The sequence below is a fragment of the Rhinolophus hipposideros genome (assembly GCF_964194185.1).
Source record: "Rhinolophus hipposideros genome assembly, chromosome: 3".
Lineage (NCBI taxonomy): Eukaryota > Metazoa > Chordata > Mammalia > Chiroptera > Rhinolophidae > Rhinolophus > Rhinolophus hipposideros.
In genome coordinates, this window is record NC_138049.1 from 54,540,951 (window position 1) to 54,564,677 (window position 23,727).

Consider the following 23,727-nt stretch of genomic DNA (forward strand, 5'->3'; position numbering starts at 1 on the left):
AGCGTGACCGCTGCGGGGGCGGGGGGGGTCAGCTAAGATCTCCGCCATCTCTACCGTCCAGACTGGCCACTTCCCTGTGACGTCCGGTCTCTCTGAGGCAGGACCCCCCACGGCGCTCTGTGAGACCAAAGCCTCCAGAAGTTCCTGCCTGCCTGAAGTGCCCCGGACGCCCTGAGCAGTCCGCCAGAGCCGGCTCAGTTTGACTCGGGCCTCTCCGTAGTCTGCAAGTAGCGCTGCAAACTCAGTCCCCTTTCCCGAAGCGAAAGCGTTCTTAGGGGAAAGCATACCTCTCCTTGATTAAGGTCACGTTGCTAAAGTAAAAAAAAGTTCAGGGCGCTCTTGGCTTTTAAGCCCTTGGCTTTCTGCCCAATTAAAGAGGAAAATGGGTTGGACACAGTGCTGGCTACATTAAGAGATAACGTACAGGAATATTCAGACATTTCCACGCTACAGAGTAGCGGTGATTTTGCCCATAACAAAGATGGCGGGGAAACAAATTAACCGGATGCCCTCACGTGCTCAAAGACCAGGATGCAGGAACAGTATGGCTTCAGATAACAAGCGGATATTATTATTATTCACTTCCGGGTGAGCCTATTTGGACGCCATCTTGTCTTGTTCGTGAAGAAGTAGAAGCATCGAAAGGGTTGAGGTATTACAGGAACGGTGGCGACGACAGTGTTCCGGAACCGGAGTGGGTAAGTGGTCGAGAATAATTACGCGTGGGGAATTGCCGGGCCATTACAGTCTTGTTTTTTGTGGCGAAGGTACCATAACTTAAACACGTAGACTACGTAAGCTGCTTGACTCGACCGCAGGAACCTCATCCCCTTAAAGCGGCGGCTTCCGCCTGACTTGGTAAATCAGACCGGTCCTCTCGGTGAAAAGGAAATGTTCCCATTAAAGAGAGTGCTCACGACCCGTTTTCTTCTAACTACGAGAGTTTCTTCTCGGATGAGAAGGGACTGATTGTTGGGCTCCTGACCGGCCGTTAAGCACTACGCGTGCGCAGTAGGAACCCCCTTATGGGGCGAGGGGTGCCGTGGGGCGTCGGAGGCGGAGGGCCGGGACCTGAACCTTAGGTGCTGTGCAGCTCCCACCACGCAGGCGCAGCCAAGGGAGATGCGTCCTGTTAACTACAGTTAGGTTCCTTCGTTTGTGTTTTTCTTGTGTGTTTATCCAGTGATGGACATGATGTGTTAAGCTTCGCGAGGGAAAAAGGTAGTATGCAATATTCCAGTTGTATTATCTTGTGGTGGGTATTATTGCCATCTGAACATCATGGGCTCTCCACAGATTTTGATTGTCAGTGGTTAATTCATAGAAAAACAAAATAAACTTGGAATTTCTGATTTGGGTGCACGGCAAAAGCAATAAAAAAATTTTAAAAAACACAACAGAACACTATAAAGATTCACTTGTGAGACTGTCTTGTAAAGTGTCCTGGGGCTACAGGGAAAGGAACAGTAAATCAATTCTTCTAAGATCTTCTTGAGACTATATTAAATTTTTTTTTTTTTTTTACTAATAGACTTTGGAACAGGTTTTGATTTACATAAAAATTGAGCAGATGGTGCAGAATTTCCATATAAAAACCCCAAACCCCCATTACACATGCACACAATTTCTCCTGTTATTAACATACAGTAGTGTGGTACATTTGTTACACAATTAGTGGACCAGTATTGACACATTATTAGCAAAAGTTCACGTTTATTTTTAACCCAATATACTTTTTATGTCCAAGGATTCCCATTTAGGATACCATGTAACATTTAGTTGTCGTGTCTTTAGTCTTCTCTTGGTCGTGACAGTTTCCCAGGTCTCCTTGTTGTCGTGTCCCTCCAATATTCATATCTTGAAGTCCTAACCTCAGTATGTGACTGTATTTGGAGATAGATTAGAATGTGAAGTGAAATGAGGTCACTAGGATGGGCCCTAATCCATTATGACTGGTGTCCTCTTAAGAAACGAAGATTAGGACACGGGGAAGACCATGTAAAGACACAGGGAGGAGATAGCCATCTACCAACCAAGGAGAGAGGCTTCAAATGAAACTAACCCTACTGACATTTTGATCTTGAACTTCTAGCTTCTAGAACAATGAGGAAATAAAGTTCTGTTATTTAAACTACCCAATTTGTGGCACTTTGTTATGGCAGACCTAGCAAACTAATACAGTGACCTTGACAGTTTTGAAGAATACTTTTCAGGTATATTGTAGGATGACTTGCTATTGAAATTTGATGTTTCTCTCATGGTAAAACTCTTGTTAGGTGTTTTGGGGAGGAAGATCATAGGCATCATATCAAGGGTACATACTATAAAAGTGATAATCACATTGATATTGACCTTGATCACCTGCTTGAGGTAGTGTTTGTCAGTTTTCTCCACTGTAAAGTTACACTCTCATATCCACCCCTCCTTTCCATACTGTACTCACTGGGAGAAAGTCCCTTTGCATAGTTCATATTCAAGGAGTGGAGAGTTACACTCTTCTAAATAGTGTAGCTATTCCAGCCTAAAGTAGGGATTCTTCTACTGGGAGATTTCTCTCTTCCCTCCCATTTATTTATATCAGTATGGACTCAGATTTTTATATCATAATTTGTGTTACAATCCGAATATTATTTTATCCCTCAAAATTTTTCAGTTTTGGACTTTAGGAGCTCTTTTCAGTTGTCTACTGTGCCCCTTTGGCATGTCCTCGTTTTTTTTTTTTTTTATAACACTTTCTTTCTGGTATTACACGATGGTTCCAGGCTCATTTTGTATGCCCCAATCTTAAGAATCTGCCGTTTCTCTAAGGATCCCTCATTCTTTTTATCACAGCACTGTATTAGAACCAAGATACATGTACTTGTTGCTCCTAGAGTGTTTCCTTTAGGTTCTCTATCATTTATTTTTCAATTATCACTTTTTTGGTATTTATAACCAACTCTAATTTCCCAGTATTTTTTGAATATCTCTGTTGAGCTGCAAGCTGCAAAGTATTTCAATATACTGTGCTGAAATGAATGTCATATAAAGTAGCAAAAAAATTTTCTTTTACTACATTTCAAATAATTACAAGATTAACCTTTGCTGATGTCATTTCTACCTAACGTGAATTGAACAGATGATTTTTTTTTTTAACTTTGAGGTCAGTCATCTGGTGTGTAGGACTGAAATGGCAGAAAAGGTTTATTGCATTTTGTGGTTTCTAAAGTTTGTGTTTGATGTGAGAAACATTTGACTACATGCATCAGGATAGGTGTGCTTCTGTATCTTTGATTTGCAGTTAATGCTTAAAGGGCTTTAAAAGACTACATTTTCATTCTCCTTCATCTCATCACAGTCTCTGAGATGACTTTTGCAAATATTAGTGATTGTCATTTAAACAAGCATTTTTAAGAACCTCAAAGTAGTGATCTAATAGAGTCATCTAAAGAATGGTAAGAGGAATGATGGTCACTTCTGGCTGTATTAGTTTCTTAGGGATGCTGTAACATACTACCACAAATAGAGTGGCCTAAAACAACAGAAATTTATTCTTTTATAGTTCTCCAGGCTAGAAGTCTGAAATAAAGGTTTTAGCAGGGCCATGCTGGTTTGCACACGCGTGCCACGCTCCCCTTCTTTTCTTTCACACTCATTCTCTCTGGTCTAGGGGAGGATCCTTCCTTGCTGGTGGTGGTTTCCGGCCGTCCTTGATTTTCCTCCGCTATAGACACATCTGTTTAGTCTCTGCTTCTGTGGTCACATGGTATTCTTCCTGTGTTTATCTGTTTTTTTATAAGGACACCAATCATATTGGATTAGGACCCATCATAATCTAGTATGACCTCATTTTAGCTTGATTACACCTGCAAAGACCCTATTTCCAAATGAGGTCACTTTCCTAATTTATGGGGGTAGAGGTAGGACTTCAGCATATTTTCTAGGGGGACATAATACAATCTGTAACAGTGGCCATAATCATAACTTAGATTTTTACGGCCATGTGTGATAACTTGATGATCTGATGCAAATCATGGTTATTGATCTTTCTCTTCTTCCCAAATGCCAGTTGTTTCCAAGAAAGTAGCAGTTAAACTGCATAAAGGGAAAGTCTTGCAGCCTGGATCATCAGTAATCCTTTCAGACTTCAGAAGTTGAGCCTAAAGATGTTTAAAATTAAGGCTAAAGGAAGAACAAATAAATTGGAATTGATTTTTGATGTTATAAAATCAGAGTAGCAGTATTAGAGTGTTTTCATCATTGAATATTAATTTCAATGAATGAGTAAAATATTTCATCACTTTATATAGGCAAAGCACAATGGAGAATTTAAATAATTATAAGACATTTCCTCTGACCTCAAAGAGATTCTTGTTTGAGCCACGAAAAAACTCATGAAAATTCAATATAAGTCCCTCTGTAACAAGTGTTCTTCATAATCTTTAACTTATCATTATGGAAATTTTCAAGCAGTACAAAAGTACAGTGTAGTGAATCCAGATGTACTTACTTGTCACCCATCTTTAACTGTTATCATTGTTTTCCAAATCATTATTAAAGCAATGTGTAAATGTCGTTTTTTATTGTACAAAGCTATGTTATTTCATTAAACCATAATGAAATTAAAAGATACTTTTTATTATTGTCAGGTGTGCCTTCATATTCCTTTTGTTTCCAGATTTTGAATTTGTTATGTTTGTTAGTAGATTTTATAGTGAAGATGAAGGAAGAAAGAGTGGGGCTTCTAAATCCTTGCCATTAAATCACTTATGATTTTGTTCTTGAATTAAGAAATAATTTCCAAAAAACTCTTTATCAAGCATTGTGCTAGATGCTGAAACATAAATTTTTATAAAAATATTTGAGTATACCAAGTCTTTCCTTAAAATCTATTCCTTTACAAAATTCAGCATAACTTTAAATTTTGTTCTTATGACAAGTTACCTGTTTTGGACTAGATAACAGAAATTAACTCCAAATCCTTTATAAAAAAATGAGACAGAGGTCATGTAATTTGCCCAAAGTCTCACAATTATGAATTATGTAATTTTTATTGCCTATACCAGTGATTATGGACTATGCTGGTCAGCTTTCTTTGATTCTTCATATCTTAAAAAAAAAACACAAAACTATAGATTTATTTCTAAAAATACTCATTATAACTCAAAGAATACAGAAAAATAAAAAAATAAGAATTTCCTGATCTCTGTTTTCACTCCCAAGAGCTTAATAGTTTTAACAGTTTTGTGTAATTTAGGAATTTTCTCTATGAAATTGCATTCCTAAAAGAGAAAACATGAAGTGGCATCATTATTCATGCTGTACCACATACATTTTTTTCCTTTAATAAAATTTGAATATTAGTATATGTCAGCATATAAAAGTCGACCTTATTATTTTATATGGCTGAATAGGAAGTCATTGCATGGTTCAATCATCTTACCGATTGCCCTTTAATTGAATATCACTAAAAGATGTTCATTGTTACAAACGTGATGCAAGTTTTTGAATTACATGGTGAATATCCTCATCCATGGTTTAAGTCCTTGAAGTGGAATTGCTGGGGGACAATTTTGATAGAATACTGTAATGCTAAATTAAATTGTCTTCCCAAAGGACATTAACCATTTGGTGTTTTACCAACATACGTATTCAGTACTCATCCTCTGTAGCCAAATCAAGTTTTTCAACTGCAGATTTACTTGAAGCATTTTATTAAATGACTTCTAACTAACTTCCTTAACTTTTACTGTCATCTTTGCTGCGTTTTTATTCTGCTCTGCTTCTCAGTTTCACATCTCTTTTCATGTTCTTCTCAGCCTAAGTATATCAAACACTTTATTTGAGTAGTAGCTTCCATAAAAACTTAGGGGGAAAAGCTTTGGAAAACATAGTAAAAGTAGAAATGGTTGGTTTTAACAAACAAAAAAATGGCTACAAGTAATGCAAATCAAACTTGAAAATATGTAAATAAAACCTTTGTGCATAACAGAACTTTGAAGTTTTTTTCTTTTTTAAATAATAAAAGCTTCAACCTATGATACTGTGAGGACTAGGGACAGAAGGATTTTTTCCAAAAATGAAATGAAATCTGGTTAAGTCTTCCATAGCTGTTAGAGAAGAAATGGAGTCGATAGGGTTTGGCTTGATCAGCCTTTCCCCTACCCACTTGTAAACATAAGGAGTGCTATCAAAAATGATACTGCAAGTCTTGGTGGGGATATTAACCACGACTTACGGAAACTTTCTGTGCTAAGTTTTCGTGTTTCTCATTTAATCCTCACAATAACCCTATGAGATAGACACACACGTCCTCCATTGTACAGATGAGAAAAATGGGTTAGAGAATAGTTTTATTTGCCCACGTTCACACAGCCAGTGAGTGGTGTAGGTAGACATCATGAACCAGAGCTTGTGCTGGTCAGAAAACTCAAAAGGAGAACTGAAAAAGTTGTCCATAACCGTTAAACATGAGTAAGTGAAAGAAACTTTATTCAGAGTAATTTCTAGAAAAGTAAATAAATCTATGTATTAGAAATGATGGTAGGGAGTCAGTACACATCATTTTCATCATTAAAGTGATTTTACTAAGTGCACATCTGCTTGCAACTCCAGTAGGTATTGTACAGTGCTAGTTATAATGCCTCCATTGTATGAGTTTACAACCTATGATAGAAAAATCTATGCATTGAACTCTGACATGCCATTAGAGCTTTGGAAAACACCAAGTTGTGCTTACCCCAACTTTTTGGTTCTCAAATACAGGTCAACAGCTTCCTTATCATTAACCTTTAAAAGTAAAAAGAAGGAGTGACAGGCCATTTTTTTTGTTTGGTGTTTAGTGACTGCTATGTGCAGGAAGCTGTCCTATACCTTATGAAAGATAAAAAGATAAATAGATTTGTCTTTCTGGCAACTTTAGAAAGCTATTGATCTCATGGAAAGAAAAAACCGTTTCAGGGACAGGCTGTTCTCATCTTGCTGATGTTACTGAATTAATGCATTTTATTACCTTATTTGTACCATTTAAATTAATAGTTGGTCGATGAGATCTTTTCAAATGTCTGTTCCTTTTTTCCCTCAGCATATATGACAATCCCTAACTTGTTTGACATTGTTTTGTGTTGTTAATTTTTCAAGTAAATAAAGACATTTTGAAAGAAAAAAAGTTAAAAAGCTTTACTTTCTCTTTTCTGATATACCTGTTGCCTTTCACTTTATAATGGTAAATACTTCGTTATGAAAATGGAAGAAATTCCAAATTAATTTAGAGATGGTCACACTTTCATATTACAGCTCTAGAATTTGTTTTTATTCTAATAATTCTTCGTAATCTAAGAGGAAATTTAAAACTCTCCCCCGCCCCACCAGGGTTTAAGTAATCTTGCTGCTATGCTTCCAAGCTGTAGTCTAAATCAACCTAAATTTTAAGCAGAAAGTGAACTTCTGAGGTCAGTCAAAATAACAGTTGTTATTTCTCCTGGGTGTTTTTCTTTCTATCTGTCTTTATTATTTTTTAATTAAAGTTATAAGTGAAGTTACTTTTCAAGGGCTATAATGAGTCATTTAGCTTTTAAAGGGCTTTAAAGGTATTGTTGGAAAAGAGGAGAGAGAGAAAAAGGGGAGAGGAAAGAAAATCGGAAGAGAGATTAGACAAAGAAGTATATTTAGCTTGGAATTGATACCTAGGGCAGTTGGCCTCAACTGTTACACTGTTTAGGGTCTATTTTGCTGTATTCTGATCCATAATAATAGACTATACTAGTGCAACTAGAAGATAAGTGCACTTGACTCATAAGTAAGTCAAGGTAACAAAGGAATGCATCTTCCCTAATTCACAGTGTTCTTTAATTTGAGAGGTCAAGATCTGCCATTTGATAGAATTATATAACCTTTTTAAACGCTGCAAAGAGTAGAGTTGCAAACTTTTAAGAGCCTGATCATAATAGACAATTGTCCCATTTGAGTTAGTATCTCTCAACTTCCTTGTTATCTGGCTTTCCTACTTTTTGTGATCCTGCAATACTGAGACTTGTCTTGTTTTTAGAGGGTCAGTCTAGAGGGATTCATTTAGTAAACATTTATTGAATGCCTGCTTTATGCTGAGCTCTGGGGTACAAAAATGAAGAAACATACACCACTCCTTACCATGTGCATCATAAGTTCTTGAACACGGTTGGTATATCAGTGTTGGATAAAGTACAAATTATTAGACATGTAGGAATTTTAAACTTTTTATTAAAGTTCTCAAACTAGTTTATAGAAAAGGAGACTAGTGTGATGACCACCCCCGCATACCCATCAACTAGATTTAATAGCTATTAACATGTTATCCACCCCCTTCTTTTCCATGCTATTTGCATGTTAAAAATCTGGTGGTGTAGACTGTCTCACCTTCTGGATTTACCTGATTGTTTCTTTGGATACTGTTTACCTCATTTCTTTGTCCCCTATCATTCCTTCACAGAAGAAGTGAGATCCAGAAGCTCAGTTGCATTCCGTTAAACATTTTTGGTGAAAATATTCATAGTGATTCTGGGGATATAAATAATTGTATCTCATGAGGAGAAACCTAATAATCTGTAGAGGTGATATTTCGACATTGTGACTTCCCATTAATTTTTCTTCTAATATCGTGTGAATCAATTGTTTTATTAGGTTTGGCAATATCGCAGTTTTCCAAATCTACCTTCTGCATGCATTAGCTGTAATTATTTATAAGGAAGAGTTTTCCTTCATTATCTAGAACTATTTGACTACCCTCTTCAAGGAGTCTTGGTTGAGGGAGATTAAATCACTTTTTTCTTACAATTTTCAAAATATATTTTCAGGGATTTAAACTTGGAAAAACTGAATTTCCCCCTCTTTTTGAGCTAAACTGGTTTGAGCAATGCTGACCACCAAACTCTGACACCAGCCCTGATATGAAATTTTCTATACTTGCTTGCCAACCTAAAAATTCCAGTTGCCTCTGGCAACCTATTGAGCAAGAGTCTTAGAGCTCTGATCACGTAAATGTATCATCATGTAAGTTCTATGTGAGATTTTAAAATTAAATAACTTCTCATTTTTAAACTATGTTTATTTTGTTGAAGATAGAAAATCAAATATATTTTTAAAGTCAGGATGTGGGATCAAGGAGGACAGCCTTGGCAACAATGGCCCTTGAACCAACAACAGTGGATGCAGTCATTCCAGCACCAGCAGGATCCAAGTAAGGAAACAAATTGAATTTGGAAGGTGGGGGTGGGGGGAGGATGTATAGAGATAAGTGGTAGATATGTGATGGCATTAAGGGAGATGGAATTGGGATTAGTTTATTGGATCATTTTATGGTTACAGTTTAATCTTTTCTCATAAATAAGCTTGCTATAGCACACATATTAGGAAATGGATTTTCCTTTGGAAGACTTCCTCGAAGGGTGGAAAGCTTTGTGAAGATTTTACATTTTTTAAAACTGATTTAGTTCCTGTTTTTCTAAAAATGGAAAGTCTTTCTCAAATGTGTTATTTAAGTAAAGCCTATATCTGTTACTAATTCTGAATCTTACAGTTAGTTCTATGAAGATCATAGTAAACTGACTACGCTATTAATGAATCATTTCTCTTTTCCCTGGAATATTTCAAGCATCTGCAGACATAGAAGAATATAGGGAGCTCATTTATTACTTAGCTTTAACAATTACTAACTCATGACCAATTTCATTGATATGACCCCTTCCACTGCCCTGCCTTTATTGGATTAATCTCAATTCTATTTCTTTTTGTTAATAGCTACATAGTATTCTGTTAGACTGTACTGTAAGTTAATTGATCCACTTTGGGATGATTAATTGTAGCTTTTAGTTTTTAAAATAATTACCATAATTTTGTATGCAAAATTATTCACATGTCCAATTATTTTCTTAGGAGAAAAATCAAGAAGGTTTGTTAGATCACAGTTGCCCATTTGAAGTTTTAGATACACATTGTCAACTTTAACTCCATGCCAATTTACGTTTCCACCAAAATGTATGAGAATATCTTTTTAATCTTTACTAAAATGAGATGTGAAAAACTGTATCTTATTTTACTTTGTTTCCTTTATTAATAATACTGATCTTAAAATGTTAAGTATAGATATTTGAGAAGGAAAGGAAGACCTTTACATTAGTGGGGACAGTGAATTTTGAGTAAAGAATGGCTAATTAGGTGTTAGATGTATTTTGACTAAAGAAGGGCAACTTAGCTAAAAAAAAAAAGTGGGCTTTGAGGAGGAACGGACAGATAGAGCTACTTATCTGACGGCGATAGGAGCCAATGTAGGCCTAGGTAGGACCCGTTTGAGGAAGAAATGAGTGAGTTTGATCATTTGTTAAAAAACAAAAATGGAATAAGACTTTTTAAAAATTCAAACTAAGATGCAGGGGATAAATTTCTTATGAGTTCCTTTTCTGAACTTCTTAAGTAGTTTAGTTTATTTTGTAGCCTGGATATGGGTTATTTCTAAGCGTCCTTTTTCAGCCATAACATTCTGTAATATTTAAAATCTCTAGTAAGGAATAACTGAGATGCTTGTTTTTCATAGAAACACTATTCTTTTAGCTCCTACATTCTGATGCTAGATTCTGCTGTGTTAAATTATGTTAGGCCAGATTGACTGGGCTGCATTGGCTCAAGCTTGGATTGCCCAAAGAGAAGCTTCGGGACAGCAGAGCATGGTAGAACAACCACCGGGAATGATGCCAAATGGACAAGATATGTCTACAATGGAATCTGGTCCAAATAATCATGGGAATTTTCAAGGGGATTCAAACTTTAACAGAATGTGGCAACCAGGTTTGTTGTTTATGTTTTCCAAATTATAGGTCTGTTTTTAAAATAAAAAGATTAAAATTAAATTGCTTAATTTGCTTAGTCTTATGACTTCTTGAAATTAATGCTTAAAGAATAGGCAGTTCCAGTTAGATTTGACCTTGAAATTTTGTGGTTAAAATTATTCTGTGCTCAGTCTGCTAGCATTATGGCACTCAGTTTGATTCTTTTCTTGGTTCTTCATTCCTAGGCTGACAGGGGCTGGGAACACTGGAAACCTCACTTGGCATCTAGGGAAGAGAGCATCCTATGGTCTCTCTGTTGCAACCTCTGGCCTTTTCAGAAGCACCACTGGCAGAGCAAAACATGTCTGTCTAGTCTCTAAAGAAAAATTGTGTCACTATGTGACAAATTACTCTGTGAAATATACTCTGCCCCATATTTACTTCCCTTTTTTTCAGATAGTAAAGATCTTCCATGAGTTTTTTTTATCTTGTTTGTTTTTTTACTTCACAATATGATTTAGACTCCTTGATATTAGTTCAGTTTTCCATGACTTATGCTATTATTTTAAATTAATAGTCACATCAATTTATTTACAGAGGAATTTGCGTGTGCTGATGAAGTTGTATCTCCTTTTTCCTGTTAATACTTAACTTTTGTTTCTCAATGTGAGAATGGAAAACTTAGAAAGTAATCCTCTAACATCACTTTTAAAAGGATAACAGATATTCTAATATTTGATATTGTGAGGTAGTTCACTTCTGGTTTTCTTGAACCTATGCCAAGTTTCCCTAAGTGAAAATATTTTGGTTCCCAAGTTCAAGTTTATAAATAACTCACCCTAGCCTCCCCACTTCCCCAACTTTACTGTGCTGGTTTTCTTTGTGACTCTGACAAGTGATTTCTCTCTCTCTGCCTCAGTATCCCTTCCTGAAATTGACAAAAATAATAACTGATTTCCCCTACCTCAGAGATAAATGTGTTCATGGAAAAAAGAAATTATATAAAATCCCTAGATATTATTTTTATGGTATTACTGAACAGAAATAGAAAAATTCAACAAAAAATTGCTTTGGATTTTGTTACATTTATTAAAAATATTTTGGGCATTTGGTTTCCATTTATTTAGGATATGAATTGAGTGGAGTTAGATCATTTGAATTGTTTATTAGACTAATTCATTGCTTATTTTTAAGATGTGCAAAAGGAATTTCACCAAGAAGTCGTACATATTTAAATCTTTTCTTTACTGAAAAAAATCTAGCTTTCTTGAAAGCTTTAAAGTTTGTGTTGATTTTATTATAACCCCCTGTTGAATGTTTTTATGCCTAAATCCTAAATAGAATGGGGAATGCATCAGCAACCCCCACACCCCCCTCCAGAGCAGCCATGGATGCCACCAACACCAGGCCCAATGGACATTGTTCCTCCTTCTGAAGACAGCAACAGTCAGGACAGTGGGGAATTTGCCCCTGACAACAGGCATATATTTAACCAGAACAATCACAACTTTGGTGGACCACCCGATAATTTTGCAGTGGGCCCGGTGAACCAGTTTGACTATCAGGTGAAAGATATTTTGTTGCTTTAATACTGTAGATGTGCACGTAATCCGTTCTTTGGAAGTTTGTTTCATCAAGAGTACCTGAGATATGTGTTTCACTTTTCAGTCTTGTACAGATAAGTTCATATTATGTCTCAGAAAAGTTATCAATTTTTTTGAGTATTAAAAATCACTAGATTTCTATTTTCTGGTTTTTGATTTGCTTAAAATGGTATAAAGGATCGTTAGGGAAAAATTTGGATAAAATGAAAAATGTATAAGTGCAATAGTTATATGATGTTTTGTTTTCTGATTTATAATTTCAAAATGGTATATTTAAATGTTAAATAAAGCTTAGAAAATGCACAGTAGTTGAATACATTATTTCTTAATAATAGATTATGGTTAAGACATGAAGAGCATAGATCTTCATAAATGTAATGCCTTCTGCTATGTAAAGTTACGTCTTTTTCTAGTGTTACCATTTTTTTTTCCATTCTAACATGACATGTTTGTTAGTGGAATTGTATATTATTTCCTCTGTAGCATCTAATTCATTCCTAGGGACATAGAACTCTATGGGGAATAGTGTCGTTATTTGGGGCTTTCTTTTCTCTAACCAGTCTGCCAGGGTCCACCCTTAAATTATAGTGCTAGGTGTCATTTTGAAATAACTGATCTTAATTATTATCAAATGAGCTATCATTTAAAATTTCGATAAAACCCATTTGGTATTTCACTAATTATATGCATAATGGACTGGACATAAATGTAAACAATATTCACCTTGAGACAGTGATCCTCTTATCCATACGTATTCAGATACTTGTATACTCGTACTTGGTGTACAGATGTGAGTGTTTGTTTGGTTTTCATTTTGAAGAAATGTGGCAGGGAGCTTCTACTTAATACCACATTTTCTTGGTAGATCCCTTCCTAACATGACAGAGACCTCTGTTGACAACTGGCTTAGAAAGCCTCTGAAAATAGTGAAATTGCAAAAAATATTTAATGTAATGATTTAGTAACTTATCTTTGCTTAAAATAGATATTTCTTGCAAGATTACGGAAACAAATGTACAAGAAGTAGGAAGATGGAATTGATTAAAAATTTTCCTGTATTTCCTAGTTACCGAAAAATTGACATGTATTTGATTTTTTGGTAGTGGAAGGATAAATGGATTCACAATGAAAAATTCATATATATAATTTTCTGTACTTGAAAAGAGTATATCAGCTGGATTTTAGATGGCTCTTTGCATTTATATAGGCAAAAGAATCTTTTTCTTAATAAAAGTAAACTTAGGTTCTTGGGGCTACAGAAATATCGGTGGATATTAGAACCATGGAATTCTTGGATTTGCTGCACACATGGATTTCTACTGTCCCAGTTCATAACACACGTGTGTCCCAGAGTGTTTTTATATTAATGTGAAGAAAAATAAACTGCAATACTCTTTCAGCATGGGGCTGCTTTTGGTCCACCGCAAGGTGGATTTCATCCTCCTTATTGGCAACCAGGACCTCCAGGGCCTCCAGCACCTCCCCAAAATCGAAGAGAAAGACCATCATCATTCAGGGATCGGCAGCGTTCACCTATTGCACTTCCTGTGAAGCAGGATCCTCCGCAAATTGGTAGCTATTAAAGTTGGCGTGATTTCTTGATCATGAAAAGGATATCTTATTTTGTTAAGTTCTAGTTCTAATACCTCTGATATGTTAGGAATTGACACTTTAAAACCCTATTATTTTATAGTCAAAAATTACAAGAAGATACTTGTCTAAACTATTAAAAGTTTTGTATAATTTTCTTTAAAATAAATCTTTACCTTAAACACAAATTCTGTGATGAAATGTAAATTTATCATGGCCATAACATCTTGATATTTTCTTCACTGTTGACAATTTGATACATGATGCCAATATATGAGCATTTCCCCACCTTTAAAACCTCCTACTTGTTCTTTGTCTCTGGTCTCTTTACTCTCAGTTCATCCAGTGCACTGCTGCCAGATTAAGTTTCCTTTTATTATTTCACTTTCTGTAAGTGTTTTGGCAGAAAATTTCAATTTTTAATTTACATATTAGTACTAACTTATTTCCAGTGACAGGTTATATGTTTATGCTACTTTATATCTGGAACCCAAATCAGGCACTTAATGGGCCAGAACATACAAATCTTCCTTTTTATTGCAAAGTAGACGTTTTTAGGAAGATCGTAACTTTTATAACTTGTGGAATGATACTTGTTCAGATGAATTCTCCGTGTGAAAATGGATTTGTTCTTTTGTTTTGACTCTCTTCTGTCTTCACATTTTAGGAAGCAGTTGTAGTATAGGTTTGGCTCTGAAGTAGCCCACATCACTAATTACTGGCTTGGTAACCTTGAGCACATTTTTAAATCTCTTTGAGCCTCAATGTCCTCACATGCAAAAAAGATCAAGTAATATTAGTGATCTTTTAGGGCTTTTTTAGAATTGAGTGACATGGCGGTTTAATGTGTTTTTATAGTACCTTGACACATTGTAAGCATTAATACATTGTTTGCTACTATTAAAAGTGATGATTTTAAAGAAAAGCATGATGTTTGATGGGTTGTTTTTATTACCTGTCTTGCTAGAGAATAATAGTATTTGTTACAAGCACTCAAATGGCACCAGCATTCTTTGTTTTAATTTACTTACAGATTTGTAGAAATTCAGGAATAAGGAACTTGCGCATTTATGACTTTTGCTTAACTGACCTACAAATATTTTTTTCCCTCCATGTGAAACAGATGCAGTAAAACGCAGGACTCTTCCAGCTTGGATTCGGGAAGGTCTTGAAAAAATGGAACGTGAAAAGCAAAAGAAGTTGGAGAAAGAAAGAATGGAACAACAACGTTCACAATTGTCCAAAAAAGAAAAGAAGACAACAGAAGATGCCGAAGGAGGCGATGGCCCTCGTTTACCTCAGAGAAGTAAATTTGTAAGTAGAATTCCCCTGACATGAAACTCCAGTTGATATCAGTGTGAAAAGGTTATTGAAATAAGTAGGTATTTTAGCCTGTAGAAAAGTATTAATGTTCCTGAGATTACTTTCAGTAAGTATATTGGGGATTATGTTTTTATGCATGTGTTATTGAGGGTAGAGTAAGGAGAAAGGGGGCAGTGAGTTTATGAAACATTTTATTCTGGAAAGAAATCATTTAGGGATGCTGGATAGGTTACCTTGACAAACATCTGTATTTTGTGTGGTACAGCTAGCTCCCTAGTGGTGGATTATAAAACAAAACTAAGTTAAAATGGCAATAGAGAAATAAATCTGCCCTTTTTTGAAAATTTAAATGTATACTTATGCCAGAGGATATAATAACTTTCATAGTTTTTGACTTGAGCACTGAAAGTAGCAAAGTTAAATATTTAAATCTTCATCAGATAGATGGCATAAGCAGCTTAGGAACTATTTTTTTCTTTTTAAAAGATTTTATTGGGGAAGGGGAACGGGACTTTATTGGGGAACAGTGTGTACTTCCAGGACTTTTTTCCAAGTCAAGTTGTTGTCCTTTGAATCTTAGTTGTGGAGGGCGCAGCTCAGCTTCAAGTTGTTGTCCTTTCAGTCTTAGTTGTGGAGGGCGCAGCTCAGCTCCAGGTCCAGTTGCAGTTGCTAATTGCAGGGGGCGCAGCCCACCATCCCTTGCAGGAGTTGAACCAGCAACCTTGTGGTTGAGAAGACGTGCTCCAACCACCTGAGCCATCCGGGAGCTCAGCGGCAGCTCAGTTCAAGGTGCCGTGTTCAATCTTAGTTGCAGGGAGCGCAGCCCACCATTCCTTGCGGGACTGGAGGAATAGAACTGGCAACCTTGTGGTTGAGAGCCCACTGGCCCGTGTGGGAATCGAACCGGCAGCCTTCGGAGTTAGGAGCATGGAGCTCTAACCGCCTGAGCCACTGGGCCGGCCCAGGAATTTTTTTTACTTAGCAAAAATGTACTCAACTAATGTAACAGACAGAGCACTGGCCACTATGCAACTCAGGAAATGGGTCTTTCTCCCAAGGCCATTTTCTGCTTCATAAATGTCACAAGGATGGCAAGGTAACTAGATTTGAACAGACAATGGCTTTGCTTAAATTCCGTAAATGCCATAAATGACTTTTTATAAAAGAACCATGCTCAAGATGGGTTTTTGTTCTGGGTGTTACGAAGGTAAACTACAGACTACCACGATTAAAGTTTACCTTAGGAATATATTTTTAAATCTTTACATGAAATAGTGGTTTCTAGATCGATAGTTTTTTTAAGTGTTAAAAAAATGTTTGGAGGTTCTCCTCTTCCCAAATGCCTTTGGGCTTTTGTTACACGAATTCTTCTGGTTTAAATGGTCTTTCCCTAGTAGTAGTATTTAGGTGATCACCTTGTCTTTCACTTGCTAGGATTGCTAAGACTGGAACGTAGAATCCCCTTTTTAAGGTACACTATCTGCATACTGAAAGTGTAACACCCGTACAGAGACAGAGACAAACTGCTGGCATTTCCTCCATCTTCAGTAGACCTCATTTCTTATCTGTCTGTTTACTATGTAGCTAAAGAGAAGCAAACTTCATTAAGTTTCAGGGCCAGCTGAGATCTAGAAACTAAAGATTTTTCATTTTAAGTCACACAATTTTAGGTAAATAGCTTAAATTTATAGCTGTAAAAGCAGTGCTGAATAATATGACTGGTCCTTTTATCCAAAGTTCTACAAGCCGCTCATTTCAACCATCATACATAATGGCTATTATTATAATAAAATCAGTTTCTGGGCATCATACGTTTCTGGATATTTATAAAATAAAGTCAAGATTGGCCAAGGAAAAAAAGGAAGTTGAAAATAATTAAAATAATCGATTCTCATAAGCTGTCTTGCAATCTTACATTTCCTATCAGGTAGTACGTTAAATTACCAAATGAAATCTGTAGTACAAAAATATAATTTAGGGTGAAATTTCATTTTTATACATCTGTTTCGTAGACTTTAATTTGGGGATTTAAATAGAATATGTAAGATAATGAGGTTACATTATAAGCATGAATTTGGGCTACCCATACAATTACTTTTTTTAGGATAGTGATGAGGAAGATGAAGACACTGAAAATGCTGAGGCGGCAAGCAGTGGGAAAGTCACCAGAAGTCCATCTCCAGCTCCTCAAGAAGAGCAAAGTGAACCAGAGATGACTGAAGAAGAGAAAGATTATCAAATGGTAAAACGTTAAATTCCTTTTTTTAATTGAAAAAAAATTTGAGGTATAATTGACATACAGCATTATATTGCAGGATTTATTTTGTTTATAATTTTTTGAACTATCAGTTGGCTATCTTAAATATTTAAACTGAGATCTCATAAAACAGTTTTAAGATGTATGTTAATATATAGTTTGCAGGGCAATAATGTCTACAAAATCCAGGTAACACTTGTAATGTGAAACCACTTATAAAGCAGTTATTAAGCAAATTTTCTAATATGGATGTTGTAATTATTAAATAATGTTTTACTATTTGAGACCTCAGACAACATGTCTTGATCTGTTATTTTCTAAAGTGTGTTTTTTGAATACTGAGAAAAATTAAAAGACTTCATAGAAAGTAAGTTTAGGAAGCACTGGATGGAACACAGGTAAATATTTCTTCATTGTGAGACTTCAGAGCCTTTACTATCTGTAATGTGTATTGTTATTTTCTGAGATCGAGACTATAATATTCTGCATTTCTCATCTTGAAAAATCAGTGATCTTTGGAATGTGTTTAGAAGATGCTGATTCATTATACTCTTTTTAATAGATGAATACGGTAATCTGGAGCCCAGAGAGGCTAAGGGACTAACTAATATTAATAGTCGACATTTGAAACAGTTGTTGGTAGCCAAACCAGTGCAAGAGTATAGTTCTATTTCAAGTCTCTTGTAGTCTATATTACAGCAATCAAGAAGAGAAAAAGGACTTCATCTGACAGAATGGAATAACTGCCTTTTCTTTATTTTACTTGGTTTTTTTCCCCTTCAAATTTTACCTTTTGAGCTGAGCAAGTTCCTAAGTGACTTAAATTAGTGTTGTGCTGCTTACTATTAATATTATTAAATAAAGGGATACTTTGTTCAACTTAAAACCCCCATGGAAATTTTTAGTAGTAGAGACTTTGTTTTCATGTTTTGTCTCTAGAGTTAGAGTTTAGTGTCTTTACAGGTAAACATTTTTTCCTTTAAAGTTTTGGTATTTTAGAATAATTTTCAAGATATTCTGTTACTTGGAATGGCTGATCTGATTGCATCTCTAAAAATGTTTTATAAAATTGCTTTGCCTTTTAATTTTTTTGTAAATGTTAAACTGTTGGTATAATAATTAGAAACAATATATATTTCTTAGATGTTGCTGACAAAAATGCTTCTGACTGAAATTCTGTTGGATGTCACAGATGAAGAAATTTATTATGTAGCTAAAGATGCACACCGGAAAGCAACGAAAGGTATATTGTGGGTGTTCTTGATTTTGTTTTTCTGGGGGTATTTTGGTTTTGGTGGCTATTTTGGACTTTTTTTTTGTTGTCCTTGTTGAATTATTAGCAGATATTTTGAATATTCTCTTCTTGCATGTTTTAACTCTTTGGGAAAGATTAGATTTGGAGACGCCATGTTACAACTATACAAATATTTTGTTTTTTCCAACCAACCTGAGCACAAATTGGCAATTATGCTGCTGTTGTATAAAATGTATTGTAGAAAATTCTTGATGTTCAATTTATTTCACCTGATTTTTTAAATAGAGATTATGGTATTGGTTTATGACTTCTAATGCAATTTAGTTTGACTAATGAATTGAATTATGAAACTTCAGAGTTTTCAGTTTACCACTTATAATTCTTACAGAAACAAGGGATCCTCCCACCCCGCCCCATATTTTTAATAACACTTAAAAAATATATTGAAAGCAAAATTTAAATTATGGGCCATACCTCAAAAATAAAAATACTAATATACTGTAAACATTTTCCCTCATTATAAACCAATTTCAACTCACATCAGAATTATGCTTTCAAGGCCAGAGAGGTTACTGGTTTAAAGTGAATGTTATGTTTTTAATGTTTCTTCTCTCCCCAAAAAGCAGCAATAGTAGTAGATTTAACAATACCATAGACTCTCATGACTATGAAATCGTGGCTATTTGTGTTAACATGTTGTTCCTGTTGTTGATGTGATACAAAGCTCCTGCAAAACAGCTGGCACAGTCCAGTGCACTGGCTTCCCTCACTGGACTCGGTAAGTGTTCTCCTTATTTGTGAGAGGGCCTTAAAGGGAAAATCACACTTACCTTGTCTCTCTACATGTTCTGTTTTGAAACTGTACGATTCCTTCTCAGTTATAAATCCTAGGTCTTAGGGTTATATCAGTCTTTAAAAGGTTTGCCTGTTTTTTTATTAAAGCATTCACAGTGGCATTATTATAAATGTGGTAACTAATTCATAGTTTATTGGGGCAAGTTATAATAGTTATAATTTAGTCGTGATAGTATTTAAGCCCACTTTCAAAATTATTGCAGACATGTCTTAGAGAAGAACCTATCCACTAATGCTTTTAAGGACTTTTATTTAGATTGTGTTGCAGCAAGTCAGGTTTACCATAGAGGAAAGGGTTTATTTTATCATATTGTAGTCGTAGTGATGTGTTCATAATTTGCTATTTGCATGATATATTATCAAGTATATAAAAGCTTGAATTTGCCTTTTCCACATCTTCATTTCAAATTAATCTTTGTGAGGATCAGTAGAAATGGGTAGAACCAAATGCCCATATGATTTTGTTATGATTACTGTTTAGATTACTTCAGGGTGGGGAGTAGTTTTAGCGTCATACTATTTCTGTATCAGTCAGAATATAGTATTATCATTATTTTAGGGAAAAAATACTTAGCCTTCTATCTGGGATTTCTAAGCTTTGAACCACAAAAAAATTAATTTTAGGAATATTTTCAGGATCATCATAAATTTTAAGGTAGAATTTATTATGCTTAGGGAGGCTTTATTACTGCCCTGATCAGTGGATTTATTGGTTAACATGGACAGTAAAACAAAACCATTATCATGATTCCTTTATGGTGAGAAATGTATCAAATACTCCAGAAAGAGTAAGATACTAAGTATCAATTATCTGAGGGTTCTATGAACTCCTTAAACATTGGAATTTATACTTCTCCCCACCCCGAATAAGCATATTCTTCCAAGAAAATGCAGTGGAAAAAGAAATGAGCTTTCTTCTCGGACCTTAAAAAGTTTTTAGTGCATACAATAATTTTTCCATATGATAGACTGGGCTTTATGCACACAGGTGGACTGGGTGGTTATGGATCAGGAGATAGTGAAGATGAGAGGAGTGACAGAGGCTCTGAGTCGTCTGACACTGATGATGAGGAATTACGGCACCGAATCCGGCAAAAACAGGAAGCTTTTTGGAGAAAAGAAAAAGAACAGCAGCTGTTACATGATAAACAGATGGAAGGTATATCTTTTAGAATCACTTAAGTTTTGTCCAGTTTTGTTTGTGTTTCTTTTCATTTTTCAACCAACCTGAAATACCAAAGGGTGGAATCAAGGCTAGATTGTAAACAACATGTGGTATATCTGAAACTAAGGTTTTTGGCTCATTTGCAATTTTTATGAAACGTGAAATCAGAATTAAGTATTGTATTCAAAATACATAATTTATAAAAGGTAAACTTTTGGGAGACGTTAATTCCAGTGGCTATAAGTTAAGCTATTTCAATGTATTTATATTTCTTGTAAAAGTTCTTAAAATGAAATGATTTTTGAAATGGGAGAGATATATTTGTAAAACTATTGAAAAGTAATTTGTAGCTAGGATATTTAAGGATAATAGAGGAGTTTTTTGGAAGTTTTATTTATATGTAAAATACTGTACATGAATGAGTACAGTACTTCACAGTTTACATAATACTAGGAACAATAAAAATATTTATTTAGAATTTCTTCTTTGAAAAATCTTACTTGGACAATATGAAAGGTAATTATTCCTTATAAAAATTCCCTATAAATTACATATTTATTTTGAAATTGCCTTATTGGATAAAAGTGAAATTTTTCTTACTTGCCTTACATGTATGTACCTCTATACTTCAATACTATATGGCTGTACTGTCCAGGAAGGTAGTGGGTAGTACTACATGTAGCTCTTGAGCATTTGAAATGTAGCTGGCCCAAATTGAGATGTGCTATAGATACAAAATATACACTAGGTTTCAAAGACTTTATGTTGAAAAAAAAAAAGACTTTCAGTATTCTTTTAAATTGATTATATGTTGAAATAATGTTTTTCATACATTGGGTTAATAAAATACTAAAATTAATTTTACCAGTTTCTTTTTACTTTTTTAATGTAGCCACTAGAAATTTGGCATTGATTATGTATCTTTCTCTATTGTTATAGTCCAGTAGCTTGAAGTTTGGTAGTATGGGAGTTTTTCATTGTACATTTGACTTAACATTTTTGTCTTTTTTTATTTCAGAAGAAAAGCAACAAACTGAAAGGGTTACAAAAGAGATGAATGAATTTATCCATAAAGAGCAAAATAGTTTATCACTACTAGAAGCAAGAGAAGCAGACGGTGATGTGGTTAATGAAAAGAAAAGAACTCCAAACGAAACTACATCAGTTTTAGAACCAAAAAAAGAACATAAAGAAAAAGAGAAACAAGGAAGGAGTAGATCAGGAAGTTCTAGTAGTGGTAGTTCCAGTAGCAATAGCAGAACTAGTAGTACTAGTAGTACTGTCTCTAGCTCTTCATACAGTTCTAGCTCAGGTAGTAGTCGCACATCTTCGCGATCTTCTTCTCCTAAAAGGAAAAAGAGACACAGTAGGAGCAGATCTCTAACAATTAAAGCTAGACGTAGTAGAAGTAGAAGTTATTCTCGCAGAATTAAAATAGATAGCAGTAGGGCTAGAGTAAAGATTAGAGATAGGAGGAGATCTAATAGAAATAGCATTGAAAGAGAAAGACGAAGAAATCGGAGTCCTTCCCGAGAGAGACGTAGAAGTAGAAGTCGCTCAAGGGATAGGAGAACCAATCGGTCCAGTCGCAGTAGGAGTCGAGATAGGCGTAAAATTGATGATCAACGTGGAAATCTTAGTGGGAGCAGTCATAAACATAAAGGTGAGGCTAAAGAACAAGAAAGGAAAAAAGAGAGGAGTCGAAGTATAGATAAAGATAGGAAAAAGAAAGACAAAGAAAGGGAGCGTGAACAGGATAAAAGAAAAGAGAAACAAAAAAGGGAAGAAAAAGACTTTAAGTTCAGTGGTCAGGATGATAGGTTAAAAAGGAAACGAGACAGTGAAAGAACATTCTCTAGGAGTGGTTCTATATCTGTTAAAATCATCAGACATGATTCTAGACAGGATAGTAAAAAAAGTACTACCAAAGATAGTAAAAAACATTCAGGCTCTGATTCTAGTGGAAGGAGCAGTTCTGAATCTCCAGGAAGTAGCAAGGAAAAGAAGGCTAAGAAGCCTAAACATAGTCGATCGCGATCCATGGAGAAATCTCAAAGGTCTGGTAAGAAGGCAAGCCGCAAACACAAGTCTAAGTCCCGATCAAGGTAGTATACTTTTTAAAGTATTTTGTCTGATTTTTTAAAAAAATTTGAATTTATTCAAAGTTGAAAGTGTCCTGTCTCTCTCTCTCTTTAATAAACTCAATTTGGTACTTGATAAATGATCATAGTCTTAAGTAATTTTAGATATCCTATCTAATATTATTTATTTAAAAATTGCAGACTCTATAGTTTAAAATACATTTTTATTTTTAAATTTTGTCTTTTCCCTTTTTTTTTTCAGATCAACAACCCCTCCCCGTCGTAAACGCTGAGGAATGATGTGGCAAGAATGCCATGATGTTTAAAAAATTCCATGAGTTTTAAGGGCTTGTCTCATTATAGAGGCACATTGTGGCTGTGTAGGTGAAACCAGAAACTTTTTTTTTAAATCTGTAAATAGGTGTACTTTTTCCAAATGCTGCTCCGAGTTACTTAATAGGTTTTCTTTGTATTACTTTTTTTTTTTTTTCAAATAATAGTGCATAATAAGACTATAAACATGCCATTCTCTTTCAGCTGTAATGTTCTTAACATTATTCTTGAATGTACTGTGATGTCAATAAAGCTCTTTAGTTCATTTTTGTTAACCTCTTGCACCTTAATTTTATGATTTTAATTTAAGGAACGTACTTTTATAAAAAGGCAGCTGGAATTTTGTATAACAAGTTTTAAAGGTACTTCCTCTCATCTCCCCCAAAGAAAATGGTTTTATTTCAGTAGTTTGTCAAATTTTGTAAATTGTACCCATGGATTTTTGTCAAATTCCAATTTTAAGGGTGTGGAAGCGGGCCAGAAACA

General features: G+C 35.0%; 1 protein-coding gene across 8 annotated transcripts; it reads left to right on the forward strand.

Moving 5' to 3' along the window:
* Positions 1-14: 14 nt before the first annotated feature.
* PNISR (PNN interacting serine and arginine rich protein) lies at positions 15-23,506 on the forward strand. Of its 8 annotated transcripts, none has more exons than XM_081045070.1 (12): positions 15-698; positions 9,075-9,193; positions 10,609-10,797; positions 12,120-12,343; positions 13,783-13,954; positions 15,096-15,286; positions 17,400-17,537; positions 18,696-18,795; positions 19,532-19,585; positions 20,651-20,821; positions 21,846-22,932; positions 23,171-23,506. In XM_081045070.1, the coding sequence occupies exons 2-12, from the start codon at positions 9,106-9,108 to the stop codon at positions 23,199-23,201; spliced, it is 2,445 nt and encodes an 814-aa protein (XP_080901196.1). In that variant the 5' UTR covers positions 15-698; positions 9,075-9,105; the 3' UTR covers positions 23,202-23,506. The 8 variants fall into 8 exon arrangements, 5 of the variants coding, with proteins under 5 accessions (XP_080901196.1, XP_080901199.1, XP_080901198.1 ...); XM_081045073.1 differs by having other exon boundaries at positions 21,846-22,490; XM_081045072.1 differs by having other exon boundaries at positions 601-698; positions 9,101-9,193.
* Positions 23,507-23,727: the final 221 nt, after the last annotated feature.